The 18,535-nt window shown below is 42.7% G+C and overlaps 1 protein-coding gene across 1 annotated transcript in view; it reads left to right on the top strand.

The window, feature by feature from the left end:
- Positions 1–18,535, top strand: part of LOC135224789 (trichoplein keratin filament-binding protein-like) — a 276,218-nt gene that overhangs the window by 200,759 nt on the left and 56,924 nt on the right. The window contains exons 12-13 of the mRNA XM_064264114.1: positions 15,121–15,226; positions 15,518–15,679. Coding sequence (XP_064120184.1) covers positions 15,121–15,226; positions 15,518–15,679 — 268 coding nt within the window. The remainder of the gene's footprint in view (positions 1–15,120; positions 15,227–15,517; positions 15,680–18,535) is intronic.

Genomic DNA, 18,535 nt, shown 5'->3' with positions numbered 1-18,535 from the left:
CTCATGGGGTTAGCTAACAAGACAACAACACGCAACAACGATGAATCAATAATATAACATATAATCAGTCTAAGATGACAAATAATGCAACCAAACTTACCTAATTAGGCAAAAATACGCAAAAAACAAAAAAAACAAAGGTCAAAGATGGCAGCTGAAGTGCTACTAATGACGTGTCTTCTGCGCGAAAAAATACAGAAAATTATTGTTGGTAACTCACGACTTCCAGCAGCAAATACCACTGCCAAACGTATGATATAGGACGAGATATCTCGGAGAAGCCTGCTGTAACAATACTGAGCCACGAGAAATCTCGTAGTTAGCCCCAATATTCACGTTTAACTTTTTCAACGAGATATCCTCGTGGTAAGTCCAAAATTTTTGTTTAGCACACTGATAACGATATATCTCGGGTTAATCTTGTAAGGGGTTAAGGGAAAAAATATTGAAATATGTTGGATCCCTGCCCATGTCGGAATGGAATTAAAGGAAACGAAGAAGGTGATAAAGGAGCCAAGGAAGCAGTCCACATGATGAGAACAAATTTAAACATCCCTATTAGTTACTATGTAGCTTATCCCTTAAACGCCTAAGCGGTATTTCAGAAATCGTCTCCCGTATGCTGGCGGGGTTCGGGAGTGAGCACTGAAGCAGAAAAAAGTTTTTTTTCAAAAAATCACAGCACACTTAGTTTTCAAGATTAAGAGTTCATTTTTGGCTTCTTTTTTTTGTCATTACCTGAAGTTTAGTATGCAACCATCAAAAAAGGGATTTTGACGTAAGGAAAAATCTATTTCTGGGCGATTGGCTCGTGTCGCCAGCGAATATCCTTTAATCTATTATTTCTAGGGTAAATGTACTAACACATACCAGAGAATAAATAAAAAATAAAGAAAAAGGTCAGTATAACTGACTCGCTCCACCCTCCAGGAGGGTGTCGGTATGAACATAGGCGAGTGAGACACTACCACGAGCCAAATGCCAATAGAAACTCTCCCACTACAAAATCCCCCTCCAAGAGGGGAGCCGACCCACAGAGTGAGCAGCTCGTACTACTACTACTCCATCCCATGCTGCCTGACTGCTGCGCCTCTGGTTGGCCATCCTGAAGTTAGCAGACAATCTTGGGCGAAGGGATGGGTAGGGTGGGATTTTCGCTGGCGACACGAGCCAATCGCCCAGAAATAGATTTTTCCTTACGTCAAAATCCCTTTTTCTTTATGGGCTCAGCTCGTGTCGCTGCGCGAAATCGTACCAGAGAAATAGCACAAGATTGTAAACAAAAGTAATAAAATGAGAATAAAAATAAAAAATAATCAGACTAGGTCTCAAATAAAAGATAAATATATATGAATAGACTATAATTGCTAAAAGATACATATACACAGGGGTATAAAAAATAGAAATATGCTTAAATTACCCTTAAATCTAATCATGTTTGTTAACATAAGGTAATTACATATGTACAGGTAAAATATTTACATGTATCAATGTATCTGTGTAACAGCATGTATCAAAAGTATAATAGCAATTAATAAAAAACAATCAACAATAATAATATATAAAGGAATGTATATGACTTAATATACAAAACCCGTAATCATTATAATATGATGTATCCCCTAGCATAAAAATAAGGGGAAATCCATCCATGAGATCAATGTTTATAATCATTTGTGAGTGTCCCCCTAACCAGACAATAAGGGGGCACCCACTACACTATCACAAAAGCAGCTAAGACAGGTGAATGCAAATGAACCAGGTAGGAATAGACGAACTTTGGGTGAGGCAGGTAGAAAGGAGGACTGAATCTTCTACTACAAACTAGCTAGAGTCAGGGGAAACTATGTTACCCGCTGCTACTGCTGGGCAATTTCAGAGCTTCCAAGGACTTAAGAAGGTAGTGACGTTTGAACACTGTCGGCGATTTCCATCCAGTATACTTTTTCAACTCATCGAAGTTCATATGTTGGAAAGTAATTAATAGAGGTGGCTACTGCCCTGACATCATGTTCTTTCGGGAAAGAGTCAGGATTGGCTTGCTTAATAAAGTACAGGATTTGTTGCCTGATGCCTTTAATGGATAAAGTTCCACCTTTTTCCTCCTAAAGAGGGGACCCGACAAGATGAGGATGGGGTTCCTAGACAGAAAAGGCTCGTAAGGTTGTAACTGGGCAAAGAGATACATCTTGTGGAAGGGGTAGTACCTTCCAAGGTTCCCACCTCATCAAAGGATCTTCATTCTTTGCTATAAAAAGCTACGTTCCGGACGAAAGTAGGACTTCTCCTGTGGGAAGGAACTGAATATGATCCGGGTCTCTGGATAGAGCCGACAGTTCTGAAATTCTGCTCCTGAAGCTAAGCTTAATAAGAATAGGGTTTTTCTTAAGAGCATTATAAACGAGCATGTGTCATTATCGGGTTTTCGGAAGCCAGTTTTAGGACATCGTTTTAAGAACCTATGAAACTGACGTAGGCCTTACAGAAGGCCCTAAGCCTAGCACATGCCTTAGGAATAGACGAGAAGTTAGGAATCCGTCAAGTCTATGTTCAATCCAAATTGAAATATCTTTTTCAAAGCTGACTTGTTTGTCGTATCGTGCTAGCTGCTAAACCTTTTTTCAAATAAGGATCTGAAAAAGGAATATAGCTGAATAACTGTCATGATTCTAATATCCGAATCTCTCAGGAAGGTTGCTAACTTTTGGACAGCAGCATCATACTGCCTCAAAGTCGAATCCCTTTTATATCGGATTCCAAAGAATGAATATTCTGAGGGTCAATATTCGATCTCTTTTTGCCGCAAACTTCATGAAATCCATTAAAGTTAGGGTTTTGAGAATCCCTGAGGAAGCGAACACAGTCTTCATTTGCACTGACTGGAGAGCTTGGGACTGGGGATCTGAAGAGGACGAAGGCCCAGCTCCAAAATTAGAGGATAACCAGTTGCTCTTCGGCCAGTCTGGGGCTACTAGAGCCACTTGACCCTTGAATGTCCTGAGTTTGTTCAATACTTTCATGAGGAGATTCACTGGAGGGAAGACGTAAATCTTCTCCCAGTTGTTCCAGTCTAGAGCCAGGCGTCCGTGGCATAGGCCAGAGGGTCCAGGTTGGGGGCTACATAACACGGTAGTTTGTGGTTCGCTTCTGATGCGAAGAGGTCCACCTGTAGCCTGGGACTCTTTGAAGGATCCATTGGAACGAACTGTTGTCCAGTGACCATTCCGACTCTAGGGGTACTGATCGGGATAGGGCGTCTGCTATGACGTTTCTTACTCCAGCTATGTGAGTGGAGGAAAGATGCCAACTGAACTTGTCTGCCAGGGAGAAGATGGCTATCATGACGTATTTAGATGACGTGACTTGGCTGCCTCTGTTTATACAATGTACTACCACTGCACTGTCCAGGACTAGCTTTATGTGGGAGTACTTGGGTGGGCGTAACCTTTTTAGAGTCAAGAACACTGCCATTGCCTCCAGTACGTTTATATGGAACTGACGGAACTGAGGTGACCAAGTCCCTTGAACCTTTTTGACCTGGGAATACCCTCCCCAGCCGCTTAAGGACGCGTCTGTGTGGATGGTGACCCCTGGTGGAGGGAACTGAAGGGGTACTGACATTGATAAATTCTTGACTCTCGCCCATGGCCGAAGTCGATTCTTTAGAATCAGAGGCACTGGAGGATAGTTTGTCCCTGGACCTGACGTTTGCTCGCGAGCGCCAGATTCTGGTTAGGTCTTTCAGTTTGGCTTTCATTAAGACCGTTTGTCACTGATGCAAACTGGAGAGAACCCAGGATCCTTTCCTGGGCTCTCCTTGACGCTAGTTTGTGACTTAGAAATTGCTTGACTGACTTTGCTATTTCTTTCCTTTTGGTTGATGGAATCGACAGAGTGTGGGATGCTAGATTCCATTGAATGCCCAGCCACTGAAAGTTTGACTCTGGAGTGAGTCTTGATTTGGTCCTGTTTATTTTGAAGCCTAGATATTCCAGGAACTGAATCACTTTCAGAGTAGCTCTGTTGCATTCCTCGACTGTTGGGGCCCAGATCAACCAATCGTCGAGATACGCTACTACCATGATCCCTTGCGATCTGAGTTGTTGCACTACCACTTCCGCTAGCTTCGTGAACACTCTGGTGCCACGTTGAGTCCGAATGGAACTACCTTGAAGGAGAATGTCTGGTCTCCTATCTTGAAACCCAGATACGGACGGAAGTGTCTTGCAATAGGGATATGATAGTAAGTCGTCTGTAAGATCGATAGAGGTGGTGACGGCCCCACGGGGAAGTAGGGTCCGCCACCTGTGAGATCGTGAGCATCTTGAACTTGTCGCAGCGGATGGCTAAGTTTAAGCGGGACAAGTCTAAGATTACCCTTCTTTTTTGTGAGCCTTTCTTTGGCACGCTGAACAAGCGACCTTGAAATTTTAATCTCTTGACTCTCGCTATAGCTCCTTTTTGAAGGAGATCGTCTGCGTACTCTGTCAATTCCTTGGAAGGAAGTTGACGGAAAGGTCTGGATGGAGGTGGGTTCGTCAACCAGCTCCAACCCAGACCTTTTGACACTATGCTCTGAGCCCATTGGCTGAAGTTCCACCGGTGGCGAAAGTGAACAGCCTCCCTCCTACCTGAAGTTCTTCATTGGTTTCTGGTAACCCGCCTCGGCCTCCTCTGAAGTGCTTTCCCCTGTTAAAGGGGCGGGGCCTCCCGATCCTCTCCCACGAAAGGAACGCTTACCTCTACCTCCCTTACCCGAGCGGTCATACTTCTGAGAAGCTTGACTCTCGAAGGATTGATTGTAAGCTGGAGAGATGGCGTAAAGAGGTGGAGGGCTGAGGCTGAGGGGATATCACATAAATTGGCTGTGATTGACCTTAGAAGTGGAGGGTTGGGCTGTCTGCACTAACGGTACTGTTGGAACTTGTTGAGGAAAGCGTAGTTGCTTCTTCTGGTAAGGTTTGGAAACGCCTGGGTTTCTTTTGTCCCTTACCTTTAGGAGTCAGGTCTTGCCTCCTCTTAGCCGAAAGGCCCCAACGATCCTTAAGGCTCTGGTTTAACCTGGTAGCCTCTGACTGGACCTCCTTAACCATAGCTTCTGGGAAGAGATCTGCTCCCCAGATGCTAGACGAGAGTAACCTATTCGGTTCATGCCGAATGGTTTGCCTCTTGTAGGACATGCTTCCTACAATTCGTCCGAGCAGTGGCAAACTCAAAACATATCTGACTGTACCGTTTGAGTCAGGGCTTGGTCATGAGCTTAAAAATCGGTTCTGATCCATAAGCCATGGTAGCTACCTCAGACATAGCCATAGAATTGATGGATCTGGCTAGACGCGATTTTGCATCAAACTCAGCCTGAATAAGGCTATCTGGGAGCCTGGGTAGCTTTTCACCAAACTGCTCCATAGCACAGTCCGGTTTGAGTTTGCCAGCTGAGAATGTATTCGGCAAGTCTTCCCACAATTCTCCAACTGAGGGGAGCAACGGAGAGTGGGATCCGCTTCCTTCAACTGCGGTATAGGTTCCCCCTTCTGGGCCGCTGGGATGGTCGACCCTCGCGATCTTGGTTAGGAACGGGAGCGGGGTACTCTCATCCATTGTAAAAATGGTAAATGGGACTCTTAAAGGGTTGTATCTTGGTGTTAGAACAATCCATGTCCTCTAAACACCTGAGCCATTCTCTCTGAGCCTGGTCTCGTGAGTAGAGGACTGTCTCCTTAGGTACCTTATCGTCCCGCACCATAGCCGACGGCGTAAGCCTTGCGTAGCCTATGAACGGAGGCTGGAGGTCTTCCGGGAAGAACTCGAAGTCTCTATTCTTCGAGTCCCAAATTCCGGTATAGAGATGAGACCGTCCTGGAAGGGGGGCGTATGACGCTACTCTCCACGGATTGTTCATAGAGAACTGAGGTAGTGAGTCATACGGAGGAAGTTGGGATCCACTCGTGTTGGACAGTGGACCTTACCTTACAGACCTTACATCTTGTTCGGGTTGCCCCAGGTCCCTCAGTGTGAGGCACCTCTAATGTCTACCAGAGAGTTGCTAGTACATCTTCCGGTATATTTTGCATCTTCCAATCTTGGATGGTCTGGGATGCAGTTTAGATATTTGTCGAGCTTATTCTTAAACACATCTACGCTCACTCCTGATATATTCCTCAGATGAGCTGGCAACGCATTGAATAGACGCTGCATTATCGATGCTGGTGCGTAGTGGATTAATGTCCTGTGTGCTTTCCTTATTTTTCCTGGTATAGTTTTGGGCACTATTAATCTACCTCTGCTTGCTCTTTCTGATATTTTTAGTTCCATGATATTTTCTGCTATTCCTTCTATCTGTTTCCATGCCTGAATTATCATGTAGCGTTCTCTTCTCCTTTCCTAGACTATATAATTTTAAGAATTGTAGTCTTTCCCAGTAGTCTAGGTCCTTAATTCTTCTATTCTAGCTGTAAAGGACCTTTGTACACTCTCTATTTGTGCAATATCCTTTTGATGTGTGGGTACCATATCATATTGCAATATTCAAGTGGACTACGAACATATGTTTATAAAGCATAATCATGTGTTCAGCTTTTCTTGTTTTGAAGTGCCGTAACAACATTCCCATTTTTGCTGTTTACATTTTGCCAACAGAGTTGCTATTTGATCATTGCATAACATGTTCCTATTCATCATCACACCAAGGTCTTTAACTGCTTCCTTATTTGTGATGGTCTCATTATTAGGTCCTTATATGCATATAGCTTTCTTTCTCTGTCTCCATAATTTATTGATTCAAATTTATCAGAGTTAAATACCATCCTATTTACCTCTGCCCCAATCATATACTTTGTAAAGGTCTCTTTGTAGAGCGTTCCTATCTTCATCACAAGTAATTTCTCTACTTATTCTTGTGTCATCTGCGAAACTACTCACTACCGAATCCTTCACATTATTGTCTATGTCTTCAATCATAATAACAAACAGTATTGCAGCTAACACCGTACCTTGCGGCACACCGGATATTACCTTGACTTCATCCGATTCTCGTCGTTTGCAATAACTATCTGTTTTCTGTTGTGTAAAAATTCTTTTAACCATCTTCCTACTTTATCCACGATATTGTGTTTTCTAATTTTCTTCGCTAATATATTATGGTCTACTTTATCAAAAGCTTTGCAAAGTCTAAATAAACCACATCTGTTTCATTTCCGCTTTTCATATTTTTGAATATGTTCTCACGGTGGACTAACAGTTGGGTTTGTGTACTTTTTCCGGGTACGAAACCATGTTGTCCTTTATTAAACAAATTATTTTTTTATTAAATGTTTTCATAATATTTTTCTTCATTACCCTTTCATACACTTTCATAATATGTGATGTTAGACTCACAGGCCTATAATTACTTGCCTCTAGTCTTGATCCACTTTTGAAAGTAGGGGTAATATATGCTAATTTGTGCTCCTCATAAATCTTGCCTGTATCTACACTTTGTCTTAATAAATATTGCAAGTGGCTTTGCGATAGAATGAACTACTTTTCTTTAACAAAATAGCAGGAATTCCATCAGGCCCTGCAGCAGCGTCCATTTTTAATTTCATTAATAGCCTGCACAATATCAGCTTTGCACAATATCAGGAGAGGCTAGAGGAGCTTCTCTCAGCCCGGCTATAATGGAGTCCTGGGAAGTATCCTGTCCGACAGACGAGAGATCATTTGCTCCATGCTACTCTTTAAGGACCCAACCAGGTCACCCACCTGTTGCAACAGGCCAGCATTGGAGTCCAAAGCCGGAGCTGCTGCGGAGGTGGAGGGGAGGCTCTGAATCGGAACCAAAGGTAGCGGAACTGGTGATTCTGCGGAGTGCGAGATCTCTCTCTGGAGGATTTACTCCTCGAGGACTTAGAGCCGGAGCTAGAAGCTTTAGACCTGGATGCTCCGGGATTCCCAGCCGGAGACTTACGGGCGAGGAGGATGAAGCCGAAGTCGTCTTCTTAGACGACGACGACGTCTTAGTCAAAGTCATCACCTTAGACTTGACCTTAGGTCTAACCGAAGCACCAGGAGGAGAATATATTTCGTCACCCGTAAAGCCTTGGAAGGATGGAGAGGTTGCAGGAGTAGAAGAAACAGTTACGCCCAAGGGGTGACCCTTGGGTGTCCACCGTACCTACCTCGACCAACAGGTCGTCTATACCTACCATAGGGTTCAACATTAATATCTAGGGTCGCGACATCCGTAGAGATATCCATGGTCCTGATCAGTTAATGAGGTGGCCAGCTGTTGTTGGATGAAGGCGATAGTCGGATCCGCTTCTACCGGGTCGACGTATCCTGTCGCCTTGCCTCCGGGGAAGATTAGTAATGCCAACCGCTTCTCTAGGATGTAGGGCTGTCCCTTGGCGGCGTTTTTCCCAAAACCGCCGACCCAGGACCCGCAGGGTAGCCAGTGCGGTATCTCTTACCGCCGGAGCCTGGAAGAGAGGGGCGTAGTTTAGATTTAAGAATCACTTAAAACTAAAACTTAAAGTATAACTTAAATTAATTGCCTTAAGTTAATATGATGAAAACTTAAGCGCTAAAAAAGAAGCGGAGCAGCTACTGGTGATGTAAAACTTACCCCTTCCAAAAGCTGGCTCACCAGCCATCGTACATATGGTACACGTCTCATGGTACCAGACCTGGATGTCCCCGAGCGGAGTCGCGCATGGAGCATGGGGACCGGCAAACTTCGTGTCCAACAAAGGGTCCTGAAGTGTGGCGGAAAACATCCCGGGATGCTCACAGTTGGTGGCCTGTAAGTGGGGAGACACATGAGTATCTTAAAAACATCACTTACAGTCTAAAGGACAGAAGAGCTCCGATGCATGCCGGAGCTCGGAAAAAATTTGGGCATAACCCCTCCCTGCATCGCCTGAATAGGCTATAATCCCGGAGAGATCCGGTAAGATATGTAAGGGAGGGGGATGGTTTAAGGTTCTTAAGATAAACTTAAAAGATAACTTAAACCTGACACACAAGCAAACCGGACTAAGTCCAGTGCGTAGCGGAGTGTAGTAACTCAGCAAAACGGAAGGATAAGGTTAGAATGAGACCCACTGTATGCTCCGGTCCACCCTACTGGGTGGACTAACAACTTTCCGCTGGATACCAGGACTCCGATCAGGAAGGAGCCCTAGTAAGATGGGAAAGAGCGAGAAGACATACAGGCTCAAGCTAGCCCGGAGCGACAAGGTAGCGCGGAGGAAGGGCAAGGCCAGTACCCCCCACTCCGTACCAACCGGCCGGACCGAGAAGCCAAGGAGAGGTCGAGACCAGTCTGGGTCTGTCCCGACTCCCTAGCCCCCTCCGCCTGAGGGGAGAGAGGGAGGCAGGCTCGGGTATGAGGAGCGACGCATGGGCAGAACCGACCTACCCGCCCCCGCCCGACTCTATGGAAGAGCGGGAGGGGGGGGGAAAGAATGACTGGACGGCGTCTGGCTGGCCCGTGATCACGAAGTGACCACGAGGCGGTAAAGACCAAAAACGACAACTAAGCCTAGGACACCACTGATCAGGGAAATGCTATCGGGAAGCATACTGAACTGAAAAGCGGAGGCAAATAAGCCCACTGGGCCGAACCAACTGATCAGAGAGATGCTATAGGGAAGCAACCGAACTGATGAGCGGTAGTATAGGCTCAAAGAGCCATGACCTAGGCTAAGCCAGACGCTAACTAACCTAACAATAATAAAATACACAGTTATATAAATAAATAAATGAAAGAAAGAAAAACAATATAGCAGGAGAAAAATCCAGGAGTGTACGACTAACCCGAAGGCAAGTCTACCACTCAAAGCTATCGAAGGCCGATACTAAGAACCTGGACTAGGGTCTGGATAGAAGAAGCCTACGTAAGGTAAATACATGCATTCATGACAAACCTGAGTAGAACCGTACCCTAAGTAAAGCGGATAATCATAAAGAGCGAAGATAAATAAGGGGATGTTCTAGGTATGGGGAGACCAAGAACGAACCCATCACGAGGCAGAACCATGCTGCCATGCTTCCGACCCCCGAGATCGTATTTATACCTAAAAAAACGGCAAATACTGCTCAGGGCCGGAAAAAACCAACTAACCGTAAATACTGAGTACTTAACTTAGCTGCTGCGATAGCTGCACGCTCCATAATAGAACAAAATCCAATGAAAGGGCACAAAAAACACAGAGAGGAAAATATCACAACCGACTCGTGGGTGCTAACTTGAAAGGATGTCCACCAGAGGCGCAGCAGTCGGCAGCATGGGATGGAGTAGTAGTAGTACGAGCTGCTCACTCTGTGGGTCGGCTCCCCTCTTGGAGGGATTTTGTAGTGGGAGATTTCTATTGGCATTTGGCTCGTGGTAGTGGTCTCACTCGCCTAGTGTTCATACCGACCACCCTCCTGGAGGGTGAGCGAGTCAGTTATACTGACCTTTTTCTTTATTTTATTTATTCTCTGGTATGTTGATTAGTACATTTACCCTAGAAATAATAGATTAAACAGGATATTTCGCGCAGCGACACGAGCTGAGCCCAGAAATTAAAAAAATATCATTATCATATAGAAATATTGGAATATATAAAAGTGCAAAAAATTTTCATATACATTGGTCCCCCCGTATTCGCGGGGGATGTGTACCAGACCCCCTGTGAATAGTTAGAACCCGCGAATGTTTGGAACTCCTATAAAAATGCTAAAAACAGCCTATTTTGTTAGTTAAAACTCAAGAAAAACCCACTAAATATTTTCATACATGGTTTTTTTAATAGTTTTATCACAAAAAGGGCATTTTATAATGAAATTCATCAAAAAAACCAAGAATTTGTGGATATTTACCATAGAAAAATACCAAGCGAAAAAATGCTCGCGAATTTTGTTCCGTGAATAATGCAGGGAAACGTTCCCGAGAGAAATCCGCGAATGTGTGAGTCCGCGAATCTGGAGAACGCGAATGCGGGGGGTCCACTGTATAATTGTATACAAATCGCGCTGTGAGCAAAACGGTTAAAGCTAATGAGTTAATTTTTTTTTATTGTACAGTGGTGCTCAAATCTCATGCGACATGATTCTTTTGGTATCGTCCAGATTCTCAGACTCAACGGGACGTTGCCAAATAGTGTTATTTTTTTTAAAGTCATGCATATCGAAAAGTTTGCGAATTCACAGCTAGCCCTATTTTCCTTATACGTAGTTATATAGATATGCTCCCTTTTATGCATTGCTATAATTTGTAATCTGTGCGATTTGAACTGATTTTTACTTTTTTTTTTTTTTCAAGTTGCTTAGTTCATAGTGCGGTGTGTTAAGGTTAGCGGTGCCATCAGTGAGAGCACACTTAACATGCTCCTCGGACTGGTCAGCATTAGAACTACGTCTGCAGCATTATGACAATAGACCTAATAAGCTCAACAGTCATAACAACATTTTCAATGTAGGAATATGAATTTAAACAGGTTTTCTTTGAATTTTGAAGTTATCGGCTGTGTTTAAGCTGCCTGTATGTTGCAAAATGGTTTATAGGCCTAGAAAAATAATCTAAGCCCTCTGATATGTAATCTACTACCAATATTTTTATTTGTAGAGATTACCTGTTCTTTGAGGAATAAAAGATGATGGCGATTTTGATTATATGGAGAAGATGGCTGTTAATCGAAATATCATAAGTAATAACCCTTAAACGCCGATTGGACGTATTATACGTTGACATAAATTGTTTGTTGGGTGCCGATTGGACGTATGGCACGTCGATATAAAAAGTTTTTTTAAAAATTCGCGGAAAAATACTTATAGGCCTACCAGGCGAAAACTTTTGAATCACGCGCCTTGGGGGATGCTGGGAGCTCACGCATCAAGGCGTCGTTTTGTTTACAATCGTTACCCAGGCGCGCAAGTGCGAACTTCTTTCTTCTCGCACTAAAAAACATCAGCGACACATCTCAGAAATTATTTTGTCACTTTGACATAATTTTTGCACCATTTTATATTAGCCGTTACATGGAGTATTATATATGAAAATGTGCGCAATTTTATGTAGAATACAACCAAAAACAACTCATGGTTATAGCTTTCATCAGTTTTGAAATATTTTTATATAAATAATGATAAGTGCCAAAATTTCAACCTTCGGTCAACTTTGACTCTACCGAAATGGTCGAAAAACACAATTGTAAGCTAAAAGTTATATTCTAGTAATATTCAATCATATAACTTTATTTTGCAACAAATTGGAAGTCTCTAGCACAATATTTTGATTTATGGTGAATTTATGAAAAAAAAAAAAAAATTTTCCTTACGTCCTTGCGGTAACTCTTCCGAAAAAATCAGACATTTTTTCATCCGATTGTCGTAATGTTTGCACCATTTTAAATTAGCCGTTACATAAAGTTTTATATATGGAAATGTGAGCAATTTCATGTAGAATACAACTAAAAACAACCCATGGTTGTAGCTTTTATCAGTTTTGAAATATTTACATATAAATAACGATAAATGCCAAAATTTCAACCTTCGGTCAACTTTGACTCGACCGAAATGGCCGAAAAACGGAATTTCACTTATATAACTTACCCGGTGGTTACATATAGCTGTCGTCTCCTGACATCACGGCAGAATTTGAAATTCGCGGTAGCGCTAATGGTCTGACAGGTGATCCCTCTACTCCCGCCCTCTACCAGGTACCGGGAACCATTCCAACAATAAATCAGAAGTTTCCTGCCGTCGGAACCGGTAACACGGTTCCTCTGCTGGTTGGAATTTGGATTTGATCATCTTGGTTTTCTCCTTTTGGTGATGTACCTTGAGTTTACTGATCTTTTTGCTTGTGCTATAGTTATTTTGGTTTTGATATTGTTGTCCTTTTTAGGAATTATTTTGAATTCTTCACGATGTCTGACACCGGCTCTATTCAGTATAGGGTGTGTAGTAGTGGGTGTAAGACTAGACTTCTTAAAGCTTCACTTGATCCTCATTCTACTTGTGTTAGTTGTAGGAGACGTGAATGTTCTTTTGAGAATACGTGTGAAGAATGTAAGTCTCTAACATCTCAGGAGTGGAAGGCACTGGGAAAAATATATGAGAAAGTTAGAAAAAGATAGAATCAGAAAGGCTTCACAGAGATCTTCTTCTAAGTCAGTGAGTAGCCAGGATATTCCTCTGAATTCTGTTAATCCTGTTCCTATTAACCCCGTAGTGGTTGCTCCTGCCCTCGAATCTGTATATCCCGATCCCGTGTCAGTATTACGAGCCGATATGGACTCGAAATTTGTCTCTTTCCTCACCACTATGCAGAAAATGGGTGAGACAGTGCAAGAAGTGGTAGTTAAGTGTGATAAATTACTTAGTGCAAGTGTAGAGGAGGTGGTTGTTCGGCCCGTTCGTTCTCCTAGGTCTAGGCCCCTGTCAAACTCCCCAGATCCTGGGAGGAGGCATGCTGAAAACCGAAGGGAGGCGAGCGGGATCTGCTCCCGAGCAGCCGCCCCCTCAAGCAATCCTGTAGCCGTATCCCAGGATGCTGTCGCTCACCATTGGAAAGGTGTTGCGAGGAAGTGTTTTTCGTCAAGCGACTCTAGTTCAGATGTTTCCTCTTATAGAGGTTGGCGTAATAAGACTTCTAGACCGCTGAAAAGGTCTCGCGATGTTTCGCCTGCTGCGGTTCCCAAGAAGGTGGCGACTGCCGAACCTTCTTGTAGTTTTTGGGAGGAGCCTGAAGCTTTTCTCGGCGGTTTTCGATTTATCGCCCTTCTCTCATAGAAGTGGAGAAGCCGAACACGCACACTCCTACGGAGCCTTCTCCAGAGCCTCCTCAAGCGATAACTCCTGCGGCTCCAGACGTGTTTGTGGATCATCCTTCTACTCCTCCCGCGCCTTCTACATCGGTGGATCCTCAACCTTCGGTGTTTGAACAGATGAATGCCAAGTTAGGCAGTATCTTGGAGCTTTTTGGCAAGTTTCTTTCGTCCCCGAATGCGCTCCCGACCGCCTTACATCTTCCGCAGACTACTGTGCAGTCCTCTTCGCAGGCTCCTTTTCAGTCGACTCTTCAGGCTCAGACTCTCCATGTGACTCCTCTTCAGACGCCACTTCAGGCGCCTGGTCGGACTCCTTTCCTGACTCCGTCTATGGCGCCATGTCAGGCTCTCGCTCGAGTGCCACCTCAGCCGCCAACGCAGCCGCCAGATCAGCCGCCCGGATTCTGGGGGAGGACCTGTGTCGCCCGATGAACCCTAACCCTATTAACATTCTTTTCCCACCCTGACTAATCCAAGTTTATAGAACTAATCAGGAATGGAAATGGCGCTTGGGTAAGTAGTAGTAGTGGCGAGCGAGGACGAGTAGTGGGATTTCGTTGTAGCGGCTCCCACCAAAGGGAGGGATTTTGAAGGGAATCTTCTAAATGGCAGAAGTCCTGTGGTTTGTGGTAACACAACGCCCCTATACTATACCGACACCCTTTGGGTGATTGCGCTGGGGGTAGCTAACCTCAGCTTAACTATGTTATTTTTTCTCTGGTATAGTATTTAGAGTTTATTTATACTAGAAAAATGAGTAACGGATTTTTCATCGGGCGACACAGGTCCTCCCCCAGAAATAGATTTTTCCTACGTCAAAATCCCTTTTTTTAAGAATTTCTTGACTTTTTGTTAATTTTAATAACCTTTTTAGTATGTATGGAAACATGAGTAAATGTATTTATTGCCTGTTTGTATTCTAGTATGAAAGCCTCTGCCTCTGTAGTTTTTTTTACTTCATTTTAATTTATTGGGTATTATATTACATGACCTATTTGGTCCCAGTTCCTGGCCTTTGGCCTAGGCCTAGCATTTTATCAAATCTTTCGGGCCAGCCCTATGAGAGCTGAAAATCAGCTCAGTGGTCTGGTTAAACTATTCTTCTAATAATAATAATAATAATACTGTGGGGAATTATTGAAATACAGTATACTATGTGGAATTGCTGTTAACTGTGAGATATCTAGAAAATATTCAAGGGCTATTTTACTGACTGTTACGTATCAGAAAGCCAGATCCCTGAACTGTTTGATAAATGGGGTGCTAATGTAATACCATGATAAATATAATATAAAACCTCCATATACTTGTTTTGTGCCCTTAGTGAAGAAGCTGAACGGCTATGGCATCGTCGGAAGGCAGATTGGGAGAAAGAGCAGCACGCCCGCGACAAATTGATGACTGATGTACTCAAGGGGTTGCAGTATCAGGTAATTTATGATCAGCTTTAATTTCCCCATTTGGGGTGGGGGTTAGTGCTGTCAGTGTACCTCAAACAGTGCACTGTAGGCATTACTCCAAGTTCTTTGCAGTGTCCCTTTGGCCCCTAGCTGCAATCCTTATCATTCCTTTCTCTCTCTCTCTCTCTCTCTCTCTCTCTCTCTCTCTCTCTCTCTCTCTCTCTCTCTCTCTCATAAGCAAATGATGTCTAGTGTACAATTAGTATCAGATTAAACTTGAAAATAGACTACATATCTTCATATGTATCTCTACATTTTCAGGTACAAGAAAACTTGTCGAAGAACGAACACGATCGCACGCTGCTCAGAGCTGAAAAGGACGAACTTGAACGTGTAATGTTGGGGATTCGGGAGCAAATGCAGCAAGAAGAACAAGATGCTGAGAAGAGAAGAAAACAAACTAGTCAAAAGTCAGATTCCCAGGTAAGAGAGATGATTGGTAGTTTGGTTATTTTTGAATTCATTACAAATTTCTTTTCATAGCTATACAGTGACACTTCAACTTTAAATATAGACTTGTGTACTTATCAGCAACATTACTTAGTATAATTATTTTTTGCTATGCTCCCATTTTAGATGTGATATAATTTTAAATAGACTTGTGTACATATCAGCTACATTACTATGGTTATTTCTTGCTATGCTCCCATCTTATATGTGATAGAATTTTAGATATACTAACTGTTAAATTAACTTTATATAAAATACAAGTTAGCTTCATTTAGGAACTGTGTGGAATTGCTGTTATTATAAGATACCTAGCAGATATTCAAGTTCAGGCTGGACTCTATGGTCTATGCTTCTTAACAGACATTGTTACTCATCAGAAAAGCAGACCTCCAGAGCGTCATGTTAAGTTCAGGGTTTACTATGATTACATTACTATTAATTTTTTTTTCTTTCTTGGTCTATCACAGTCATCCTGTTTGACTGGGTGTTTTTATAGTGTGGGGTTCTGAGTAGCATCCTGCCTCCTTAGGAGTCCATCACTTTTCTCAGTGTGTGTGCTGTTTCTAGGAGCACACACTTCTGTATGAGTCCTGGAGCTACTAGACATCTAGTTTTCCCAGGTTCCTTTTCAGGATTTTAGGATCATGACTAGTGTTCCTATGATTATGAGTACAATTTCCTAAGGCATATCCCTCTTCCATCTTATTTCTGTTTTCAGGCCTTGATACTTATCAATTTTTTCTCTCTCTTTCTCTTCTACTCTGGTATCCCATGGTATTGCAACATCAGTGAGTGATACTTTCTTCTTGATTTTGTCAATCAACGTCATGTGTTTATTGGCACGTATCACCCCATCTGTTCTGATACCATAGTCCCAGAGGATCTTTACTTGATCGTTTTCTATCACTCCGTCAGGTTGGTGTTTGTACCACTTATTACTGCAAGGTAACTGGTGTTTCTTGCACAGGCTCCAGTGGAGGGCTTTTGCTACTGAATCGTGCCTTTTTTTGTACTGGTTCTGTGCTGGTGCTGGACATTCACATGGTATGTGGCTTATTGTTTGCTTTTTATATTACACTACTGCATATGGGTGAGATGTTATTCCCATCTATTGTTCTTTGGACATATCTGGTTCTTAGGACCTGATCTTGTGCCGCAGTTAGCATTCCTTCTGTTTTCTTCTTGAGTTCTTGCTGTAGCCATTGCCATGTATCATCACTGACCGGTTCTTTAGTCTGTCTTATGTACTGTCCGTGCATTGGTTTGTTGTGCCATTCCTCTGTTTTATTTGTCATTCTGTGTCTGTATATTGCTAAGCCTCCCTCTTTTTTTATCAGACCTTCTTCCCTTGCTCTCCTTAGCCACTCGTCTTCACTGGTTTTCAGATATTGCCCTAGAGCTCTGCTCTCGATGTTGATGCAGTCCTCTATGCTTAGTAGCCCTCTCCCTCCTTCCTTTCGTGTTGTGTATAGTTTGTCTGTATTTGCTCTTGGGTGTAGTGTTTTGTGTATAGTCATATGCGTTTCCTAGTTTTCTGGTAATTGCTGTGGAGTTAAGCCTTTGTCCACTCCACTACTCCTGTGCTGTATCTGATTACTGGTACTGCCCATGTGTTTATGGCTTTCATCATATTTCTGGCTTGTTTATTTTGTATAGAAGTTTCTCAATTCTTCATAATACTGACTTTTCTTCTATACTCAAGTTGGCTATTAAAATGCCAAATGGGAGATTCATGTCAAAAATATGGTATTTGTCAAATTGAATATACTATGCAGGATGCAGTACAAATTGGATCACAAGCCTAGTCAACAAAAGTTACTAAATGACTCATTCTGGATTCCTCTTGCTCAGAATGATTCATTTAGTATCTTTTGTTGACTAGGCTTAAGATTCAATTTATACTGCATTTTGTATATATTCAATTTGACAAATACCACGTTTTTGACATGAATCCCCCATTTGGCATTTTAATATTCATTTTGAGTACAGAAGAAAAGTCAGTAATAAGAAGAACAGAAAAGTAATAACAGCAGCCAGAAACCTAGAGCACAGAAATCCCCACATGTCCGGGCACATGTGTTGACGAGGCCGTGAAGACTCAGTGGAATCCATAATAATAGAAACAATCACACACAAACAGTAAAAAGAAAGAAACATGGGCACAAATCAATAGGCTTAGAAGGAGAGCAACAGCTATAGCATCTACTCTCCAAGGCGGTTAAGGAAAGACTTGACACATCATGGAGTGGGTGTGTGGTCTCTGACCAGCTATCACCTCTTACGTGCAGGAGTGCCCAGATCTCACAGATTCCTTTGATTGTTTTTGACCAGTTACCAGCTAACACTTAGAAAATATCCTATTGTTAAGACCTCAGGTTTATTAGCTATGAAAAATACATACAGGCGGCCCGCGGTTAACGGCGCAATCACTCAACGGCGAATCAGTTTTACGGTGTTCGTCAAAAATATTCATTAAAAAAATAAGGCATTTTAAAGGTATCTTTACGGCGCAAATTTCAGTTAACAGCGCCGCTAGCGCCATTGTCTAACGAGTTCATACATTTGTAGAAATGCCGTTCAGACCATAAAGGTTATGGTCTGAACGGCAAATTATATTAACAAATTTTGTGGAAAGTTATTACGTAGGTATTAGGGTAAAATATATGCCTCTGACGCTGTTCTATGCCGAAAATATCGAGTTACATAAGTGCAAATTTAGCTATGGATGTGTCGATTTATAAATGTTCATGCTTTTGTTTAAAATGTGTATGAAAATGTATTACGTGAAAGGCATTTTATTTCTGTACAGAAAATATGATACAAAGGCAG

This window comes from Macrobrachium nipponense, chromosome 12 (assembly GCF_015104395.2).
Source record: "Macrobrachium nipponense isolate FS-2020 chromosome 12, ASM1510439v2, whole genome shotgun sequence".
NCBI lineage: Eukaryota > Metazoa > Arthropoda > Malacostraca > Decapoda > Palaemonidae > Macrobrachium > Macrobrachium nipponense.
The sequence above is the reverse complement of the archived record's forward strand: the minus strand, read 5'-3'. Positions and strand labels throughout refer to the sequence as shown.